Source organism: Harmonia axyridis, chromosome 5 (assembly GCF_914767665.1).
Source record: "Harmonia axyridis chromosome 5, icHarAxyr1.1, whole genome shotgun sequence".
NCBI classification, from domain to species: Eukaryota; Metazoa; Arthropoda; class Insecta; order Coleoptera; family Coccinellidae; genus Harmonia; species Harmonia axyridis.
The window spans coordinates 30,349,950-30,368,600 of NC_059505.1; the positions used below are offsets into that span (position 1 = coordinate 30,349,950).

Here is an 18,651-nt window from a genome sequence, read left to right on the forward strand (position 1 = left end):
TCCTTGTAAAGAAAACACCGGCGTCTTTCTCCCATTTAAATTCGAGTCTTTGCTTGCTCGTTCATTCCTATCCTATAATTCACTTGCAAAATAAAATAATCCTTGAACTTCTTCTTTTCAGATAAGCAATAACTGGATAATGGGTCCTGAAATCTGTGATTTATGGACGTCGACAGATGTACTTTGCTGCACAGCTTCTATTCTGCATCTTGTGGCAATAGCAGTAGACAGGTGAGCATCACACTAATCATCATGTTCAACTGTATGATGTAGGTCCGTATATTAGGGATTTTCGGATTAACAATTATAAATACAAAAATATTTTGATTCGTAAGTAACGGCTTTCATGATATATCTGACTATGAAAGTTGAAATGAAGAAATCAAACAAAAAAAACAGGAGAAAAAAGAAAATTATTTCGCACAGCTGCAATTGTCATTATTAGGCTATTGACAGCCATCGAGACCCTTTACAAAACCCAAAGGTTAGAGTTCGGTGTGCTACCTCGTCTATATGCATCAGATGGTGAACTTTCTGTACCAGTACTGAGACTGAGCTGGATAATTTTTTGCATCCAGAAATTTGGCAGAGAAAATAATACGAAAATCTCCAACCAATAAATAGCAGTCATTATATTCTTTCGAGATAGAGCAATATAAAAAATTATCGACTTCAAACAAGAAAGCATTTTTAGATGTAATCTGAGTTTTAGCAAAGGAAATGTGAACGGCATCATACCTTTCAACGTATGATCCTAGAGCAAAAACTGTTTCGCCGTATAGGGTGACTGATTTGTGTATCTTTTTAAAGAATAAGCTGACAAATTTATAGTGAAGGGCTTCCTCATATCTAAACAAAATCCATTCGCTCCTCCAACGGTTAACTACTTCATAATTAAATCCGAAAACAAAAAAATAATAAAAGAACCAAAAAGGAGTAATAAATGTTATTTTCCATTATATTGATTCGAAGTAAGAGACCCATTCTAAAAAGAATCTGAAACTGAATGAATAGCTTGGAAACCACCATGAAAATCAAAAATATTCACCAAGTGGTCAATGGTTTCTTTTACACCTTGACTCTGACATTCACATAGTGTGCTCCCAATATAATGCGATTTGAAGAGTATATTGCAACGACCATGACTAAATTTTCCTAGGAAGATTGAAACATAGAACTTTCTCTGAAGGATCAACGATAAGACTTTTGTGGAAGACATTACATTACTCCATGCCGAACGCCAAATTTCCTTGTCACTTTCATTAGATTGAAGGAAGGTATTAACCCATAAAGGTTTGCGAGACTTGAATCTGGAAGTTCTAGTATCTCAGAGATAGGATTCAATTAGAAATAGGTTGGGGTAGAATTGAAATGTTCCCAAGATCTCTTGACTGAAACCTGTCTACGAATATGAGGCGGAAGTATTTGTGATAGCACTGGTAACAAATCTAAGAGTGTATGTATAATAGTTCCACTAATAATTCTCATAGATAGTCCATCACCAATATCTAGACAACAATTTAATTCTCTTAGAAATGTTAAGCTGTTCAACAATTTTATGAACATGAGCACTATTGAACTAGATAGAACCACAGTATGTAAAGGCATAACAAACCAAAGCCAAAGTTGCTATACGAAGAGTGCTGGCATCAGTACCCCATGAAGAAACAGCTAATTTTTGAAGGATATTATTCTTCGACTTCAATTTCAAACGTAAATTTTCCAAGTGGATCATGATATTCAAAGAAGAATCAAGTTAAACTCCAAGATATTTGGGAGTATAATTATGATTCAAGATGGAATTATTGGAATTCGATTAATGAAGACATTTTACAAATAACTATTGCTACTCAAGATGTGTATTGATCCATTCAGATCATGTTAATTTCGAAGAATGGTTAATAGTAGGGTAATAAAGTTTATACATAAATCAAATTAATTTTACGGCATTCAGACAATTTTTCAATTCTGGAAAAAGTACCCCCCCGAGCGGGGCTCGAACCCGCAACCTCCGAATTACTAGTCCGACGCTCTAACCGTTGAGCTATCGAGAAATTTGAAGATTCTCCGCAACGAGGAACCACTAATCCCAGATGTGAGTGTTAATATACCTTACGAACTATATATATAATTCGCAAGGGTTACGGAAAGTTGAAATTGATGGAAAGAACATAATAATAACGACGTCAGTGATCATAACGATTCACCTAACCTTTCCTCTTTTTCCTACTTTTTCTTTCCTACTTTTTCCAGAATTGAAAAATTGTCTGAATGCCGTAAAATTAATTTGATATATTATATACAGACATAAACCATTGTTTATTTATACATAAACTCTAGGTGGGTATTTATCTTGGAACTAATCAATCAGTACTAAATAATTCATTTTCATTGAAGAAGAAACGTTCGAAGATATAGCGTGATGGAAAAATGTTGAGTCTATGAATATCAAAAGATATATCCATTTCACATTCATTTCACCTTCCATAATTCTTTAACTGAATATTACAAAATTCAGACATAGTACGCTCATAAGGTACTAAATTCTCTATATTCTGCCGTTCTTTTCTCCTAAAAAGAACTCGTGAGTTGCTAATTGATTCAGATAAAACATCACCCTTCCTCCTTATGCTAAGTAGCTCCATTATCGGAAACACTAAATTTTTAGGATTGGCCTGAGCACTCATAAATTGCGAAAGATGTTCATCGCAGCTCAAAAATCGTTGGTGTTTGAAATCGAGTTATTTACCATATTCAATTAACGTTATCAGGAACTCCATTTAGGCTTATCAGTTATGCCGTAAATTCTCATTAACCAAATTGGACCACGGGCCAATCAGTGTAAGCTAGCTCATTTTCACGTTAATCGAATTGCTTCACTCCAATTCAAACTAGCCATTTTTACATGTTTAGAAGCTTATTGTAACGGTTATGTCATTATATGACGTGTTTTATTGAGATTGAGATTTTTGACGATTGTTTCTGTTCTCGGTATCTCTGTCATGTCAAAGATAATATCTTTACGCATAGTTATTGTAATTGTTATGGTAATTATTCGTTAGAAAATGGTAAACTTCACTAAAATAAAAGTGAATTTTCAACACCCTCTATCTCAAAAATGAAGGCCTTGCGAACCCATGCTTGTATGAACTTTTCACCTTATAAATAACTGAGGAATCGTCCTGTGAAATATCGGACACTTATTACATAACACCCTGTATATTATTAATATAGGATTAACGATAGCCACCTAAGCGATACTCAAATCAAACAGTTTTCTTGAATCTCATCCATGGAAAATGAAACTTACAATTGAAATGGTTATAATAGCAAACCTGTGTATCATTTTTTCATGTCATTTATATCTAGTAAATCATGTCATTGAATCATGGAGCACACTTCAATGAAGTTTGAAAATGTTTGAATTGTTTCATCAAAATCAGTGCTCTTTCATGAATAGTGAGAGAAATTTAAGGAGAACTCATCGAAGACATTATTCAATTAATCGATTCATTTCTCTTAGTACTGTAAATAAATTCAAAATTTAATTTTCTTCACATAGCAATACAAGAGCATCAGGACCAAGTACTGAGATATATATGATACCACTTTCAAATTTATCTACGATACAAGGAATTGTAAGTCGATGAACTGAATTCTTCTTAAATTTCGGAATCCACGAATGAGTACCAATTTAGATAAAACAATTGAACAATTTGTCAACGTTGTTGAAACGTATATCTTTCAATGATTATATTGTACAATCCCCTGAGCACAAATGACATGCGAAATTTCAAAACATTATACACAGTGTTGCCATCTCAACCTTTCATATTGTAAAACTTTTAAATTTAACCTCTTGATTATCTAAGATTATTCAAAAAATATTTCATTAAATGTATATCTGTATGTAGAACCTATCACGTGGCCTACCGACATAAGGAATATTCGTTTGAAATTAATCAATTGATTTTTGTTTCAGATACTGGGCCGTGACGAATGTAGACTATATGCACACCAGAAACAGTCGAAGAATAGGGACTATGATAGTGATCATTTGGGGCATAGCACTCATTGTATCACTAGCTCCTCAGATACCTCAGTTCAAAGATCCCGACTACATCAAAAGAATAGAGGAGAGGAAACAGTGCATCGTTAGCCAAGACTTAAAATACCAAATCTTCGCAACCAGCTCAACATTCTATGTTCCCCTCTTCATGATCTTCATTCTATACTGGAAAATATTCCAAGCAGCTCGTAAGCAGATTAGAAAACGAAGAGAACTCAAGGGCGGTGGAAAGTTGGACATCGAAGAAAAAATCAACAACAATAGCAGAGCGCCGAAGAACTTCATAATCAAACGCATCCGCATCAGAAGAAGCGCCAAGAAAAACATCTCGGAGTCCCTTGCTTGCTCCTTGGTGACTATGGAAGGCCAGTCTACCACCACGATGGAGATCGTGGAGGAAGAATGCGAGGAGAAGTCCGAAGACACCACCGCGTTCACTATATCCAAACCTTCCTCGACCCCCAAACAGAACTCTGAGGCACCCCTTGTCTCCAACAATGTATCGCCTGAGAAGTCCTCCACTACGAACAACGGTTCTGCTAGTCACCAGAGCCATATTAGTGATTTGAGTAGGGTAGAAATCATCACTAAAGAAATTGCTCAGTGTCCAACTTCGGTGGACAAACTGCTTCCAACCAAGAGAGAGAAGAAAGAGACGTTGGAAGCTAAAAGAGAGCGGAAAGCCGCGAAGACTCTAGCCATCATAACTGGCGCTTTTGTAGTTTGTTGGTTGCCTTTTTTCATTTTAGCTTTGGTGTTGCCTCTCTGCAAAGAGAACTGTAATATAAGTGATTACGTCATGAGCTTCGCTTCGTGGTTAGGTTATTTCAATTCTGCTCTGAATCCTGTCTTGTACACGATTTTCAATCCTGAATTCAGACAGGCATTCAAAGTTATACTGTGCGGTGGCAGGAGAAGGGGCAGGAATATGAGGTCTATGAGATAAAACCTCAGCGAATTATTTAGATTTTAGTAGATTCAATTCAGCAGATGGAGGAATGATACTGGAGAGAGTTCCGTCAAGCTCAAATTGCCGAAGAAACAAAACTTTCCGATTGGACGAACTTCTGCAGTTCAATAGCTCCCCCTATCTGCGCCATTCTGAGCGTAAATTCGATCATTTTTTTCTTCTCAGACGACCAACTTTCCTAAACTGCAAAGTTTACATTCGGTCTCTTTGGGAGATGCCTGATAAAACGTAAAATATGCAAGAGTGGCGATAAGAGGATGGCTGCATTTCGGGCAAAAATCGGAATTTGGATTGGTTAAACTATCAAGGTGGGAGGTGAGGGACAATTCGGAATTGTGAGGCATGCAGGCGCATAAATTTGGCAACGTAACGTCGTGGCGCAATCGTATTTTTCCGGCATGCAGGGCGATAAAGAACTTCAGTTGAAGTTTCGGGATATTTTCGGATAATTTGCAATGTTGAATTGGTGAACTTGAATTCAAATCTGAAATTCATATTCGCGGTGAATTTTGTGAAAGTATTTTTATACATTCATGGCTCTTCATTGACCCACATGTATTTTTCGGAAGAGGTTTGATAAAGTTTTCCTTTTAAAATTGCTATCTCTATTTAAGATACAATCTCTGCTTAGTTAGGTTTTCCGGTCAACACAATTTTCGAGCGCTTATTTGAAAATATGAAGCTTCTTTTTTGCTAGATCTCCATCAACACGGGCACAGAAAACAGTAATATATCAGAGATACCATTACTAGTGACTCTTTTACATTATTTTCAAACCAATGACCATTTCTCCTGGAAAATTAAGTTGGGTACACTGTTATGGCTAATAGTGAGACCTACCGAGTATGCAGCTGAATATTAACAATATCTTCTTCTAGATATATTGGCGCAGACAACAAAGATGAATATAAGTTACTGTTTGATGTAATTTTCAACTCAATGACCCATTTTATTTAATGAAGATGGCGTACTCTTATGGTCGATAAAAAGACCAACGGAAACATGTTGACAACTTTTTTTAGGCGCAATTTGAGAATATCGATCTATTATTATTATTTTACTGTATTGGGGTCATTACGGCTCTGTTAGCCTGCCGGGAACTGCGACCAAGTTGATCTTTTGTTCAACCCTTCCTATTCATACAAACCCATGGAGGCCGTCGATGCTGATAACGAAACCGACGACACCCTTAGGGGCCTTGGCTATTACTTCGTGAGTATCCAAACTGACTTTCCCATATGAGTGGTTTTTAGGCCAGTCATCTCAGTGCATTTTTACACGAAGTGCTCCTCTGTTTCTACGTTCTTTCCACAGGGTCTGCAGACCTCCTCTGCTGACTTACCCATGTGTTCCAGAAAGTATTTTCACCTACAGTGTTCTGTCAGCAGTCCCACCATTACCAGAAGCTCAGCTCGTGATAGCTTCGGGAGCTTTCTGGTATAGGTCGGTAAAAGCACATACATTTATTTGCCTGAACAAGAGTCGTAGGACTCCTTCAGATGGTTTCTCTATTGTCTCTCTCCCATCATTGGACCGCTGTCTTGTATTGGTATTTTCTAAGCCCACAGAAGGGCTCATAATCGACAGGTGTCAACCTTGATTCCTTTTTTGCAAGTTCATCAGCTTTTTCATTTCCTTCAATATCACAATATCCTGGTACCCATAATAGAGTTACTTTAATGCCTTTGGTCAATTGCTTTATTGTATTACGGCACTCCCATGTCAGTAGAGACCACTGGCTATATGATTCCAGAGACCTCAGTGTGGCTTGGCTGTCCGTAATGATGTAAATATGCACACCTTCCAGGTTTCTTTTGAGACACCCTAAGAGGGCCCACTTCCCTGAGATCTAGAGATCCTCTGTTTAGGCCCATATGCCCCATCATATCTGAGGATTTTGCTAGGAGTTTTGAGTCTATTTGATTCAGTATCGCCATGTGTCCAATTCAGTTTCCCGGACGGAGATTTCCATTAGGGAAATCGATCTGAATTGCATTTGGTTTCATTTGAATCAAAGAGAATTGAACCTTTCATCGATGGTGATACTAAATGACCATCTTGAAACAACGATTTATTCGTCAAACTATAATCAACGAGTTGATCACTGAAAACTTTTTGAAACCTGTAGATACACTCTTTTTAGGCCCTCTCCTGATTTTTTGGTAAGCTCTGTGTAAGATCCCCTGCGTTGCCGCGTTTACCGAACAGATCAAGAAGATTTCATAGAAATAAACTAAGAACAGTTCTTTTCTAAGAAAGTTTCCTGATAAACACGGTAAATGCGTCAACGCAAAAGGGCATACACAGAGCATACCGATAATCAGGGCCGCCGCCAGGATCGGCAAACCGGACATTTTGCCGTAGCGCCAAATTTTAGGGAGCAGTCAGTTAATTAAAGACTTATTTTTCGACACAAAAATGTTTTCTAAATGGAAATACCAGTCATTGTAGTGAAATAAGAAAATCACTAAGAGCCGTTTTTTTCAAATAGAAATGACACTCTCATAACTATAGTTTTGAAAATACAAATAGGTACTAAAATGCACCTTCAACAACTACGTCGTCTTTTTACTATAGACTCATATTGCGTCATACTTTTAAACAATGTAGGACGTTTTTTGATGAAATCGACAAAACGTCCTTTGATAAATTTGACAAGGTGATTTTAAGTTAAAAATACTATTTCATAAGAAATTGAAACGATGCCTGAGAGGAATAACAGAGGCTCGTTCAAAGAAAATTCAAATGAATTCGGTAAAGCATTGCGGCGAAATTTTATTTTGCCGGAGCGCCAAATTTCTGGAGGTGGCCCTGTCGATAATGTACCAACAAATCAGATATAAAAAGACAAGTGTAATTATAACTTTCACATAACCTTGACTGATCAACTCATTTATTGTAAATTCAGTTACATGAAAATCTCTAAAATGAACTTAAATTGAACCCAGAATGATTTGATCCAGCAAATCCCCACATCAAATGTTTTGTGAAACCTACTATAGGTACTTGATATTTTATGATACAGGTAGACCTCACTTTATGAAATGAAATGTCGTCAGAATGCTTCATTTTGAAAAATACCTTTACTTTAGACCTGAGAGATATATTTATTAAGCCAATATGAGGACTAAATACTACACAAGCCACTATTCCAGATGAGATCAACCTCATTCTTCTAGAACCACGCAATCGTCCTTTGCAATTTTTCTAAATCCAGGAGCTAGCCGTGGCACACCTTTTACTTTTAGAAGCAAACATTTATTAACCCATTTTAGATAAAAGATACAATGGATATCTATAAAATTAAGAGATATCTGATAACTCAAGAGCAAGAACTATAGAAAATATGGTTCAATTCAATTAGGTGCCCTTTTGAAATCGAAATATAATCGAAACCTGAACCTATATTATACATATTTCATGAGTATCTGCAATATTCGACTTTTATTATGACGTTCAGGGAATAATTATGAATCATTAGATAATAATGTATATACTGCCTGAAACACTGAACAAAACGTGCCCAGTTTAAATTATCCACCCAACTATTCTATTATCTCCGTTTTCAATTCCAATTCATGTGGAAAGCCTTGTTTTGATAATCAGTGGTCTTTTTCAAATTTATCATAGAGATAATTTTCAATTTACTCGAAACCATTGAGATTGCCAGTAGCATTCACCATCAACATTAAACGAATTTCGCAATAGTATAAGAACCAGAAAGAGTTAAATTTCCCAGAAGAACGACAGTTTTATGGAACATTCCACCATTTCTCATACCGTCTCATGCATTTATATCTGAGATTTAATGGGGATACACAGAGCTAGGAAATAATATTATTGTCCTGCAGGCATTAAAGCAATAATCACGTATTTTGTTCCGTTACTACCATATACTTCTGTTTTACAGGTTCCTGCGACTGGAAGCGGTGAATTTTCTGGATAATAAATAGCGGCTGAGATCCCGGAATATAATAGCAGGATTTTGTCATTATCCTTTTATGATTCCTTTTCTTATTGTTTCGGTCATTTTCTTGTTTTGAAATTTGATTTCCAGGCAATATAATAAGACTACCATTTTTCCTTCTTCGACAAAGAAGGTATTGTCCCTTCCTGGAATATGTATAATACTTTTTCAGCAATTGAGTTCATAGAGTAAAGCCTTCATACATCATCATTATCTATCCTTGGTGTTTATATGGAAACTGGAATTATCTCCATCCGCATCTCATTTTATTAGATCCTCTTTCGTCTTTTGTATCCTGGAGAAGCTTTATTTTTTGTCAGCTATTCATATATTTTGTTGTTTTTAATTCTTGAAATATCGTCTGTTATCCCTGAACTTAGTTCAAGTTCTTTTATACATTTACTTCCGAAGTAATCTTGAATTAGTATATGTATTGCCCTGGTCTCTACAGTTTTATCGTTTTGCATCGAGGTGCCTTTTCATCTGAACGACCCCAATATTTTTTCATTAATTCCAACAAATTCTTGTTTATTTCTTCATTATCTCTATGTACGGTCCTCTTCTATCAGTTTTTCACGGTTTGTCATTTGCTTCCTGTGTGCTTGTAAATACAGGTCTTTATAGGTTCGAAATTGTTTTCGGAAGGTAAGCTGCTTATCGAGTATAGTTATATGCAATAATTCCATTTCCTTTGTACTTGTATATCAAATTTTTTAGTTAAACGGAGGCTTCTGCCAAATTAGGATTACTCAGTTCGATTTTGTTATTTTATAATTTTTTGTTTCTCTATCTTCTCTTCGTTCACACCAATATACTGCATACTGGGTGACCCATTTTGAAAAATCCACCGAAATAACTCCTTTGGAAGATCAAAAAATGTTTCAAATGAAACTTTCTTAAATTGATAGCACATTTCACCTGATTAAATATTCAGAAGTTTCCCCATTAGCAAAGCATCCTCTTTTCAAAACTTCAGATGATATATTAAGCATGAATGAACAAAAAAAAATAATAATCAGAAATAAATAAATAAGGAAAATAATACACAATAAATTTTCCTGAAATATCGCACAATTCACATCTATTTGTAGTGCTAAAAATTTCAAAACTCGGCAAGCTGTGCGATTTTGTTATCACGGTGTCAACTCATGCATGCGATTGGAAAAAAAAACAGAAAAATAACCTGGTTTCCATTTGAGAAGTACTTGATGACGACCTTAAGCATGAAATACTTCATAAGTCTGAAGAGATTTTTATGGATATTTCATTTATTATTTATTTCTTTAATGAAATTTTTATGGAAAAAACAAAATATTTTGCAAAGAAAATAAAATATTTTCTATTCAAAAATCTACTAGAGCGTGAAATGGCCTTGAAATCGAACTCCAAGATCACATTGAATATGTCCCCCTGAAAAATAAGAAACTTTCATTTGAAACATTTTTCGATCCAGCCTCTTCCTAAGGAGTTAATTTAGTTGATCTTTTAAAATGGGTCACCTGTATATCATTCCGGTGTTCATTGAATTGTCTATTCTCCATCGTTCGGAATAATTTACAACTTTGTATGCGTCCTCCAAAAGTTTTCAAGTCACGCTGATGCATTGGATAGTAGATCACAGTGTCTTGATTGCCATATATAATATATCTGAAACAAAAATATTAAACAGTAGGGACGAAAGTGCCAAGTTTCACCTGCATAGGTTATGCATTATTACTAACTCAGTAATGCTACTTAGTTTGAGGCGCTCTTAGGAAAATTATAAATTCATCAGAACCGTATGTTCATAATGTCTGTTCTATATATAACCAATATACAGTGTTTGGGTAAAGTAAGGAACAAAATTATTTACTTCGTTATTTAATGTTTTCAAGCAAAACACAACAAAACTCAAGTCAATTTTGGTTTTTCACTAAGCATCTTATGACATGAAAATTTTACTTATGATGTCAATCATTTATAAAGGGGATATCATAATTTTTTTTCAATGATTACCCGAATTTTTTTTTTGCTGATTTATCCGAATGTGTTACTAACTTAATTAATGGTGTAAAAAAATAGGTACCAAAGATTTTTTCAAGAAAATAACATATTTCTGTGAGAGTTCGAAATGAAACTTTTATGGGCGAAAATCTTTATTCAACCGAAAAACAAACGAAGTTTGTAGTAAAAGTTCAAATTGTGCTCCGTTTACCATTTGGCACTGACCGATACGAGTGTAAACATTTTATATACTTCGCTGAAAAAATTCAGGAGTGATCTGCACCCCTTCAGCGCGAATTTACCGATACTATTCTAAATTATTCGGCTATTGCAATAAACCTTTGATTTTAAGCGATCCCACAAAAATGAGTCTCAGGGGTCAAGTCTGGGAAACGTTTCCAGGAAATGTGGCGCCAATATATTCACGGACATTCATTCCAAAGTGAGCATTTGAGTCACAATTGCAGGTATTGGTCAAGGGAAAATCCTCACTGGACTGAAAAAACCGAGTCAACGCCGCGAGAAATTGAATGTATATTGCAATATTCAGACGGCGTTTAATAGGGCCTTATTTTTTTCAAGAAAATCTTGCAACAGAACGTTATTTGAACTTTTTGCAGTTTGGTTTAGTGGCTGCTCTGCCAGTCATGTTTCCAAATGATGATGGAGCAGATGTTACAGAGATCAGGACGTCGAGGACCTACTGGGTGGCCACCTCGTTCCCTAGACTTGACTCCTTTTAACTCCTTTTTATTGGGTCATTTAAATCAAAGATTTATTTCAATAGACAAATTATTTAGAGAAGTTGCGGTAAATAATTCGCGCTGGAGTCCCTGAGCGAAGTGTTCAAACTATTCACACTCGTATCGGTCAGTGCTAAATGGTTAACAGAGCTTACTTACGCTAAATTAGGTCTTTTTTTGTGTTGAATAATGATTTTCTTCCATGAAAGTTTCATCTCTCAATACAATTGTTATCCTCGTTATGAATTAATTCACAACAATTAAGGTTAGCTGTTTAATGAATCAGCAAATAAAATTGGGGTAGTCATTAAAAAAATGATGATGTGATTCTGTAGAAATGAATGACGTCAAAAGTGACATTTTTATAATAATAGGTGGTTGATTAAAAACTAAAATTGACCTGTCTGAACGTTTTGAACACCACTCGAGCTGCGCTCTCGTGATGTTTCGCGAACTATGTCTCGTGAATCGCTGTATAATCAAATATTGTTTATGCTCTTCTGTATTATAACTGAATATGTATCAGGTGTCTAATGATCTGAAAAACATTGAGAAAAAAGATAGAAAGATCTATTGAAAATTCCTACTGAACTCCCAGATAAACCACACTAATTATTATCTCCTTTCCATGAATCTTTTCGAATTGCGAAGTCCGTACAGACTTCATAAAAAACAAAAATCAAGTTCGAAATTCGTTGTCCGTCTACTTCCGTACTGTCCAGAGTTTCAAGCCACGAACTCCCTCCAAAGTATCATTCCGCTGTTATCATTTCCAACTTTTTCACTTGTACAGTTGAAAAAAGGGACAAAGAACTTTTGTTCTCGTATACACTACATTGTCTTTCTATGAATAGTGGAAATCCGAACTAACAGAAGCCTGAACTGCAGCGTTAGTTTTTAGAACAATACAACTCTTAGATTCCTCGTTATAATTTCCCTGTTATATCTCATTGTTGTGGGGATAATTTTGTAAATACGTTTCGCTTCGTGAACTTTGATCCAGTGGTTAAGCTCATTGCATTCTACTCATCCATCAAGGAATGAAAAAACTTTCAAAAGTAAATTCATTATTGTAGTTTAGTGAACATATCGAGTATAGTTGCAGATGAGTGGGATGTAATAAGGAGTGAAAAAAGAATTTGAATGAAGGAATCTTCTGTTAATAACACATATATCATACAAAAGCTTTAGCAAAGACGAAAACATAGATCTATATCTCATCATACTCATCACTTCCAATCTGATTCAAATTGCATAATCGTGAAGGTGCCTGATGACGTACCGCTGATCTGTCGATCAGAACATTCGATTTGCAGATTGTCAGTTTTCTCTCTACCTATACTACTGCGTTCAAGTCTTTCAGACCGGATCTAAAGTGAGGAAACAAAAATGAGGGAACGACAGTCCCGATTTTTGATTTGGTTCTTTCTTTCTTGAAATTCCTCACGTTGAAACTCGCGTTGAAATCAACGATTGGTTTTCGATCGTCAGACCTCGGTATTCAGGTTTAATCGTTAGATTCAATCGTATCGCACATCAGGTTTTCATTATATGTTAAAATCGACAGTTCTGATCGACAGGTCGACGTGATGTGTGAGCATCCAAGGAGGTATTCAATTGTTGTGATTGAATTGTGATTAATTAAATTACAATATTATTCTTATTACGATTATGCTTCATCAAACTTCCGAAACAACGAAAATGAAGATTCCTTCAATATAAAATTTCTCAATACTGTAAAATTTTAATCTAAAAATGTGCTGTACCTCATGATAAAAGATTTACTCTCAATGTCATAGATACGTTTTTTAGACATAAGCTTGTTTTAAAGCAGTATTCTCGATGGAAAGTAACTAAAACTGCCACAAGACTCAGCTAAGTACATAAAATTTCTTATACATTTACTGGTACAACAGCTGGAAATCAACAAAAATTTCCGATGAATATTTATGACGAGAATTAGGAAAATTATCAATGAGAGTTTTTTGTGAAAACCATCGAAACTACTCAAATGTACATAAAAAGTTTTTATATTTTTATATATCTGTTTTCCTCAATGTAATCATTAACATAATATTTGTAGGACTGATTGAATTGTCCAAGATATACTCCAAGAACATGCTTATTTGAGTTCCTATTCAAACTGTAATATATATGTCGTTCAAACACAGAACACCAAAATGGAAGCTGATTTAGAGCAGAAATTTCGGTGTTTGTAAATATTCATGCTTTCAACGTATATACAGTATATAATTGAGCCTATATATTGTAATATATGCAAAGCGGAATATGATGAAAAAGCGAATCGCAGGGTGCGAATTAAATAATAGTGTATTCTCTTGAAATTTTTAACAGTAAAAATAGTATATTGATGTCTTATATGATGTTGTAAATAGGAGGGGGGGTGAAGTGATTATCACTTATACTTAGGAAAATACCAGTTATTTGTAATGTTTTGTTATATTTAAAGTAGATAAATATATTGTTGAATTTCCCCTTGGACTACCAATAGCTGTAAAAGTTCAAATAAGTTTTTCGAATTCATTGAACTATTTGCGTTTTTCCGAAGAGTTCAAATAATCTTCAGGTATATTATAGGCTTCCTGATCAGGTGAACTCAAATTGTGATATAATGTGGTTAGTGTTTTGAAGACAGTTATTGTTGCAATGATTTAGATCATTTATGTAAAATAGGCGAATCATTGTTTGGGAATGTCCATACATTATGTAATTTCACGATGTTGAATAAATATTCAAGAATTGTTGTAAATAAATAAGTACCTCAATTTATGCTTAATGGTGATCAAATATGTCGTGTTGATTAATAATAATTATGGTAAACGAATAAATATTATTTGACTAATGGGTTCTTCATTGTCCATTTGATTTTTTTTTACCCTTTAAAGTTGATTCTTCACATCCTAGCGTAAAATTATACTGGGTTAGCCATTTCGTGGTCCAGATTTCGCAGCCCTGTTTCAATGACATACAATACATAGCCAAGTTATTAAAAAAAAAACGATATTTCAATTTTATCAAACACAAAAAAAGTATTATTACATGTAGAATAAATATTCATATTTCTTATTCATCAGACTGAAGGGGTGTCGGGCAGAGGGGATAACATAATAGTAGGTGTCCGGCAATAGATGGAGAGTTTTCTCAAGTTATCCCGGAGGATATATAAAAAATTGAGCTTTATACTCTAAGGAATTTCAGGTAGTGACTATTTTATACTCTTTTAATAACTTTTTTAGGAATGGAACTCCACCTTTTGGGATGCCAAAAAATCCTCGACAAATGTGAAACTCCTGTCGCCACCTGTTGGGTAGTGTGAGGCTCACCTTAATACTCACTAAAAACCCCCACTACACCTCCGCCGAACCCTTAGAGAAAGGTTCCAAGGACGCTCTCTTAAGCGTTCAGCCTCAGTGCGGCCTGCTTATCAAGGATTTGTTACTTCACGGCGGAATATCCTTCTTGTTTCACGCTTTCCTGTCTTAGTGGAGTATGGAATGGGGCAGGAATAATTCGTTGAAGTTGGTAGAGCTATCCAGTTGGTAGCCTAAAAAGCCTGACGCATCTACCCACCTATGGTCTCCCTCGTTCTGTGGTTTTCTCCATAGCTCTGTTTACAGAACTCAAGCCTGAGGTAGTTCCCCACAAGGACTTGGTCGGCAAGCCTCCTCCCTTAAAACTTATCACCACGAGATGCCTCTTGACCCTGGTTTCGACCCAAGAATCTACGACCTTTGCGAATTAGCATAATCAAAGCAAATCCTAAGTCCTCACCACATAGGATTCACCTCAGTTCGTACCGGGAAGTTATGAGAAGGGAATCTTTTTGAAGAAATTCAGTGATTTTGACCTTGAGCAGTGGCGTTGAGCAGAGAGCTAACATACTTTTTTGTTAACCTCGTTTCCTTAGATTCGAGGGCATAAAAGTCATAGTTACTCCTCGAATCATCGAATAGTGTACCGAGAATTGTACTCTAGGTCCTAAACTGGCACCCGCGAAATCATAAGTAGCCCCTATTCTACAACATACTCTCAGCCAAATGTTGTCATCTTCTTGCTTCCTTCTGCTCCTTTTGTGTCTCGTTCTGCTAGACGTGTCAATGATTTCCACCTACCTTTAAGGCCTCTGTCTGGTCGGTTCTGCGCCTTTATCTCTTCTTTAGTGGACTCAGCTGGCCGGTTGGCTGGCTGATCTGCTTATTTTTCCGCATTGCTCATTCTGCTAGAACCTGCCGCTTGAAAGGGCAGACATAAGAGGATGTTCTTAGGAGTGGGCGTGGTAGTGGCAGGATTGTGGTGTTTGGGTGAACATGGGATTGTTGAGGAATAGGGAATGTAGAAGGCTGGGATTAGCCACGACACATTTTCTAGTCAGTCTTTTACTATCTGTTACCATAGTATAAGGCAAGGAAGCCAGTGTAGTGCTTTTTTCGATTTTGTTGATGTTGAGCGCCATCTAGTTGTACTCACGTTTAACTCGAATTTTACTCTCAAAAATTGGTCCGTAAAGTGGAGCCCTCTGAAAAAATCGGTGTTATTTTGAAGAACTAAAATATTTGAAATAGAGTGGTCAGAATATTTCTATATTTTGCTATTTTTTCTGCTCTGCAATAAGCATTTACGCCAGTGGCCTGTATTTGTGATAACTTAATAATAACATAAAAATTGTTGGCAATGTCATGCGACCCCTTTTCAACCACGCCACTGAATGAATTATCGTATTATTTCTGCGCCATCTATAGCTCATGATTCAGCGCTATCTATTATCGAGTTACTTCTCCAAATCCAAATCCAACTACAGTAGCGACCCCTGGTGACTATTTCCTTGTCGTCAAACGGCGGTTGGCTTACTATCCTTTCCTTATACTATGATGTTACCTACCCAAACTCTATAGTCGTGGCGGATTCCCAAAACTATGTAAAGACATCCAGGTATCTACGTCCATCGAAGATTGGAGCTGGAAGAAATACCTTCAAAAATTATCGCGGAAATATTGAAACAAATTTCGATGATTTCATAAATAACCTACTAGGAGTTGGCTGGAATTTCATAACTAATTTGTCCGATGTAGAAAACTACTGATCCTTGTACCTGGATCATGAAAGAACTAGATCGCTTGAAAAATGAGAAAACTATTTGTTTTTTCAACTCCCATCTACCAAAAATCCAAGAATACTACCATGTGATTTATATACAGGAATCTGATACTCTTGAGATATAATAAAACAGAAATCGTCTCAATTTTGAAAATATAGGGGATAGTATATCAAGTTTTCTGCTTTGCAATTGAAAATTTGTGGGAAGACAATAACAGAAACCTGTACCAATGCAAATAATCATTTTGGATATCTGTAAGGGTGTGAGTTTTCAACTCAGATTCATTCGAAGTCTTATAGATGGCGCGGGAGTATATACTTCCTACACAAAGATTTTTCATTATTCATTCACAAAACCATTTTTAAATTTGTGTTCATAATTGATAAAATTACTATCATTCACTAACGGAAAATTCTATTTTAAAATTGAATATACATATTCGCTTCGAAGTCTGAAAAAATTCAAATTCAAAATAGGTGGAAATTTTCCTTGAAAAAATTTTCTTTTCTACCAACAAGAGTCAGTTTTTTTCGAATTCAACACTTTTTTTGGGGTGCGCGCTTACCCTTATCGATTGAACAATGTCTACCACGCGCCGTTCCAAAGCGCAGTTGTGAAATGTGGCAGATAATCCTGGAAAATTTCCTCAACGCTTCAAATGATAAAGATCATTCTTTTCTCAGTGAGTGAAATTTTGAATAAAAGATAATATTTTAACTATGGCATCTAAATTCTTCAATAACTGATGAGTTTAGAAAATCCGAAAACTGAAAATCGATGAAAAAATTAGAATTGCGCGTTTGTTGCAGAGGAACAACCGGCCATGATTCTGCCAATTTCTGTAATTTTTCAAAATTTAAGCTGATAGACCCATAAATAAAAAGTCGAGGTTGAAGCTAAATTCGTCCGGCCTGCCTCCACCATGTTCATTGATTAAAATTTAGCTGTGTAGTTTTTACATTGAAAAAATAAATAATGAAGTTGTTAAGGATGACTCTCTGGGCCAAAATATTTATTTCGAAGAACAGAGGAATTTTCTCGGTTCTTTGCAGGATTGGAGAAATATAAAGATACAAGATAAAAGAAAGACAGACTTTAGTGGGGTGTAGAGTTCATAGAAGAAAGAGGAAGCAATTTGAAAAATTTCAAAGAAAATATCCTTTTCGATTCTAAATAGAAAGTTTCAATGCAGAATGTTGTTCATTCGTGGTCTGCAGCAGAAAAGGTCATATTTCGTAAGATAAAAAAACGAACCTTTCAAAAATCCAATATTGCATTTGTTATTCTAAATGCTTTCTCTATTTGTAGAGAATATTTTCAGAAAATTCGGTAGTTGGCATTGTGTTCAACTATCATATATTCTTTTTTTTTTCATGAAACATCACAGATCAGATTTGTGTTCAGGAGATTGTATGAAGAAGCGTTGTTAACAAGAATCTGCAAGCGGAATTTCGTGAAAAACAAACATGATTACTAACTTAACTAACGACAAAAGGCACTATTCGTTATTTCAAATTTTTCCAGGAATTCAAACTTCTCCGATGAATTCAAAGAAGCATGGAGAATGTTGATGTTATCATCCTAGAATCGTTTTCATCGACAGAAAATCCATATTACCTTAATATATTCTCAAATTTCACAATAAAAGATTGAATAATGAATATCTAGAATCAAACTGTATAAAATTCTGAAAAATTCAAGAATAAAATATCATTTTCCCCGATGTAAAATCAAAGACAACATGCGTGCCGTGAAAATCTGGCAACGCTGGTGGAAAATCGCCCTTCTGTGATACTCACGTCA

At 35.5% G+C, this 18,651-nt stretch overlaps 1 protein-coding gene across 2 annotated transcripts in view; it reads left to right on the top strand.

Moving 5' to 3' along the window:
* The window catches only part of LOC123681329 (5-hydroxytryptamine receptor-like), a 303,761-nt gene extending 296,860 nt beyond the window's left edge, over positions 1–6,901 (top strand). For both annotated transcript variants that reach the window (XM_045619668.1, XM_045619669.1), the window contains 2 exons: positions 122–231; positions 3,983–6,901. In XM_045619668.1, coding sequence (XP_045475624.1) covers positions 122–231; positions 3,983–5,015 — 1,143 coding nt within the window. In that variant the 3' untranslated portion in view covers positions 5,016–6,901. The remainder of the gene's footprint in view (positions 1–121; positions 232–3,982) is intronic.
* The last annotated feature ends 11,750 nt before the right edge of the window (positions 6,902–18,651 follow it).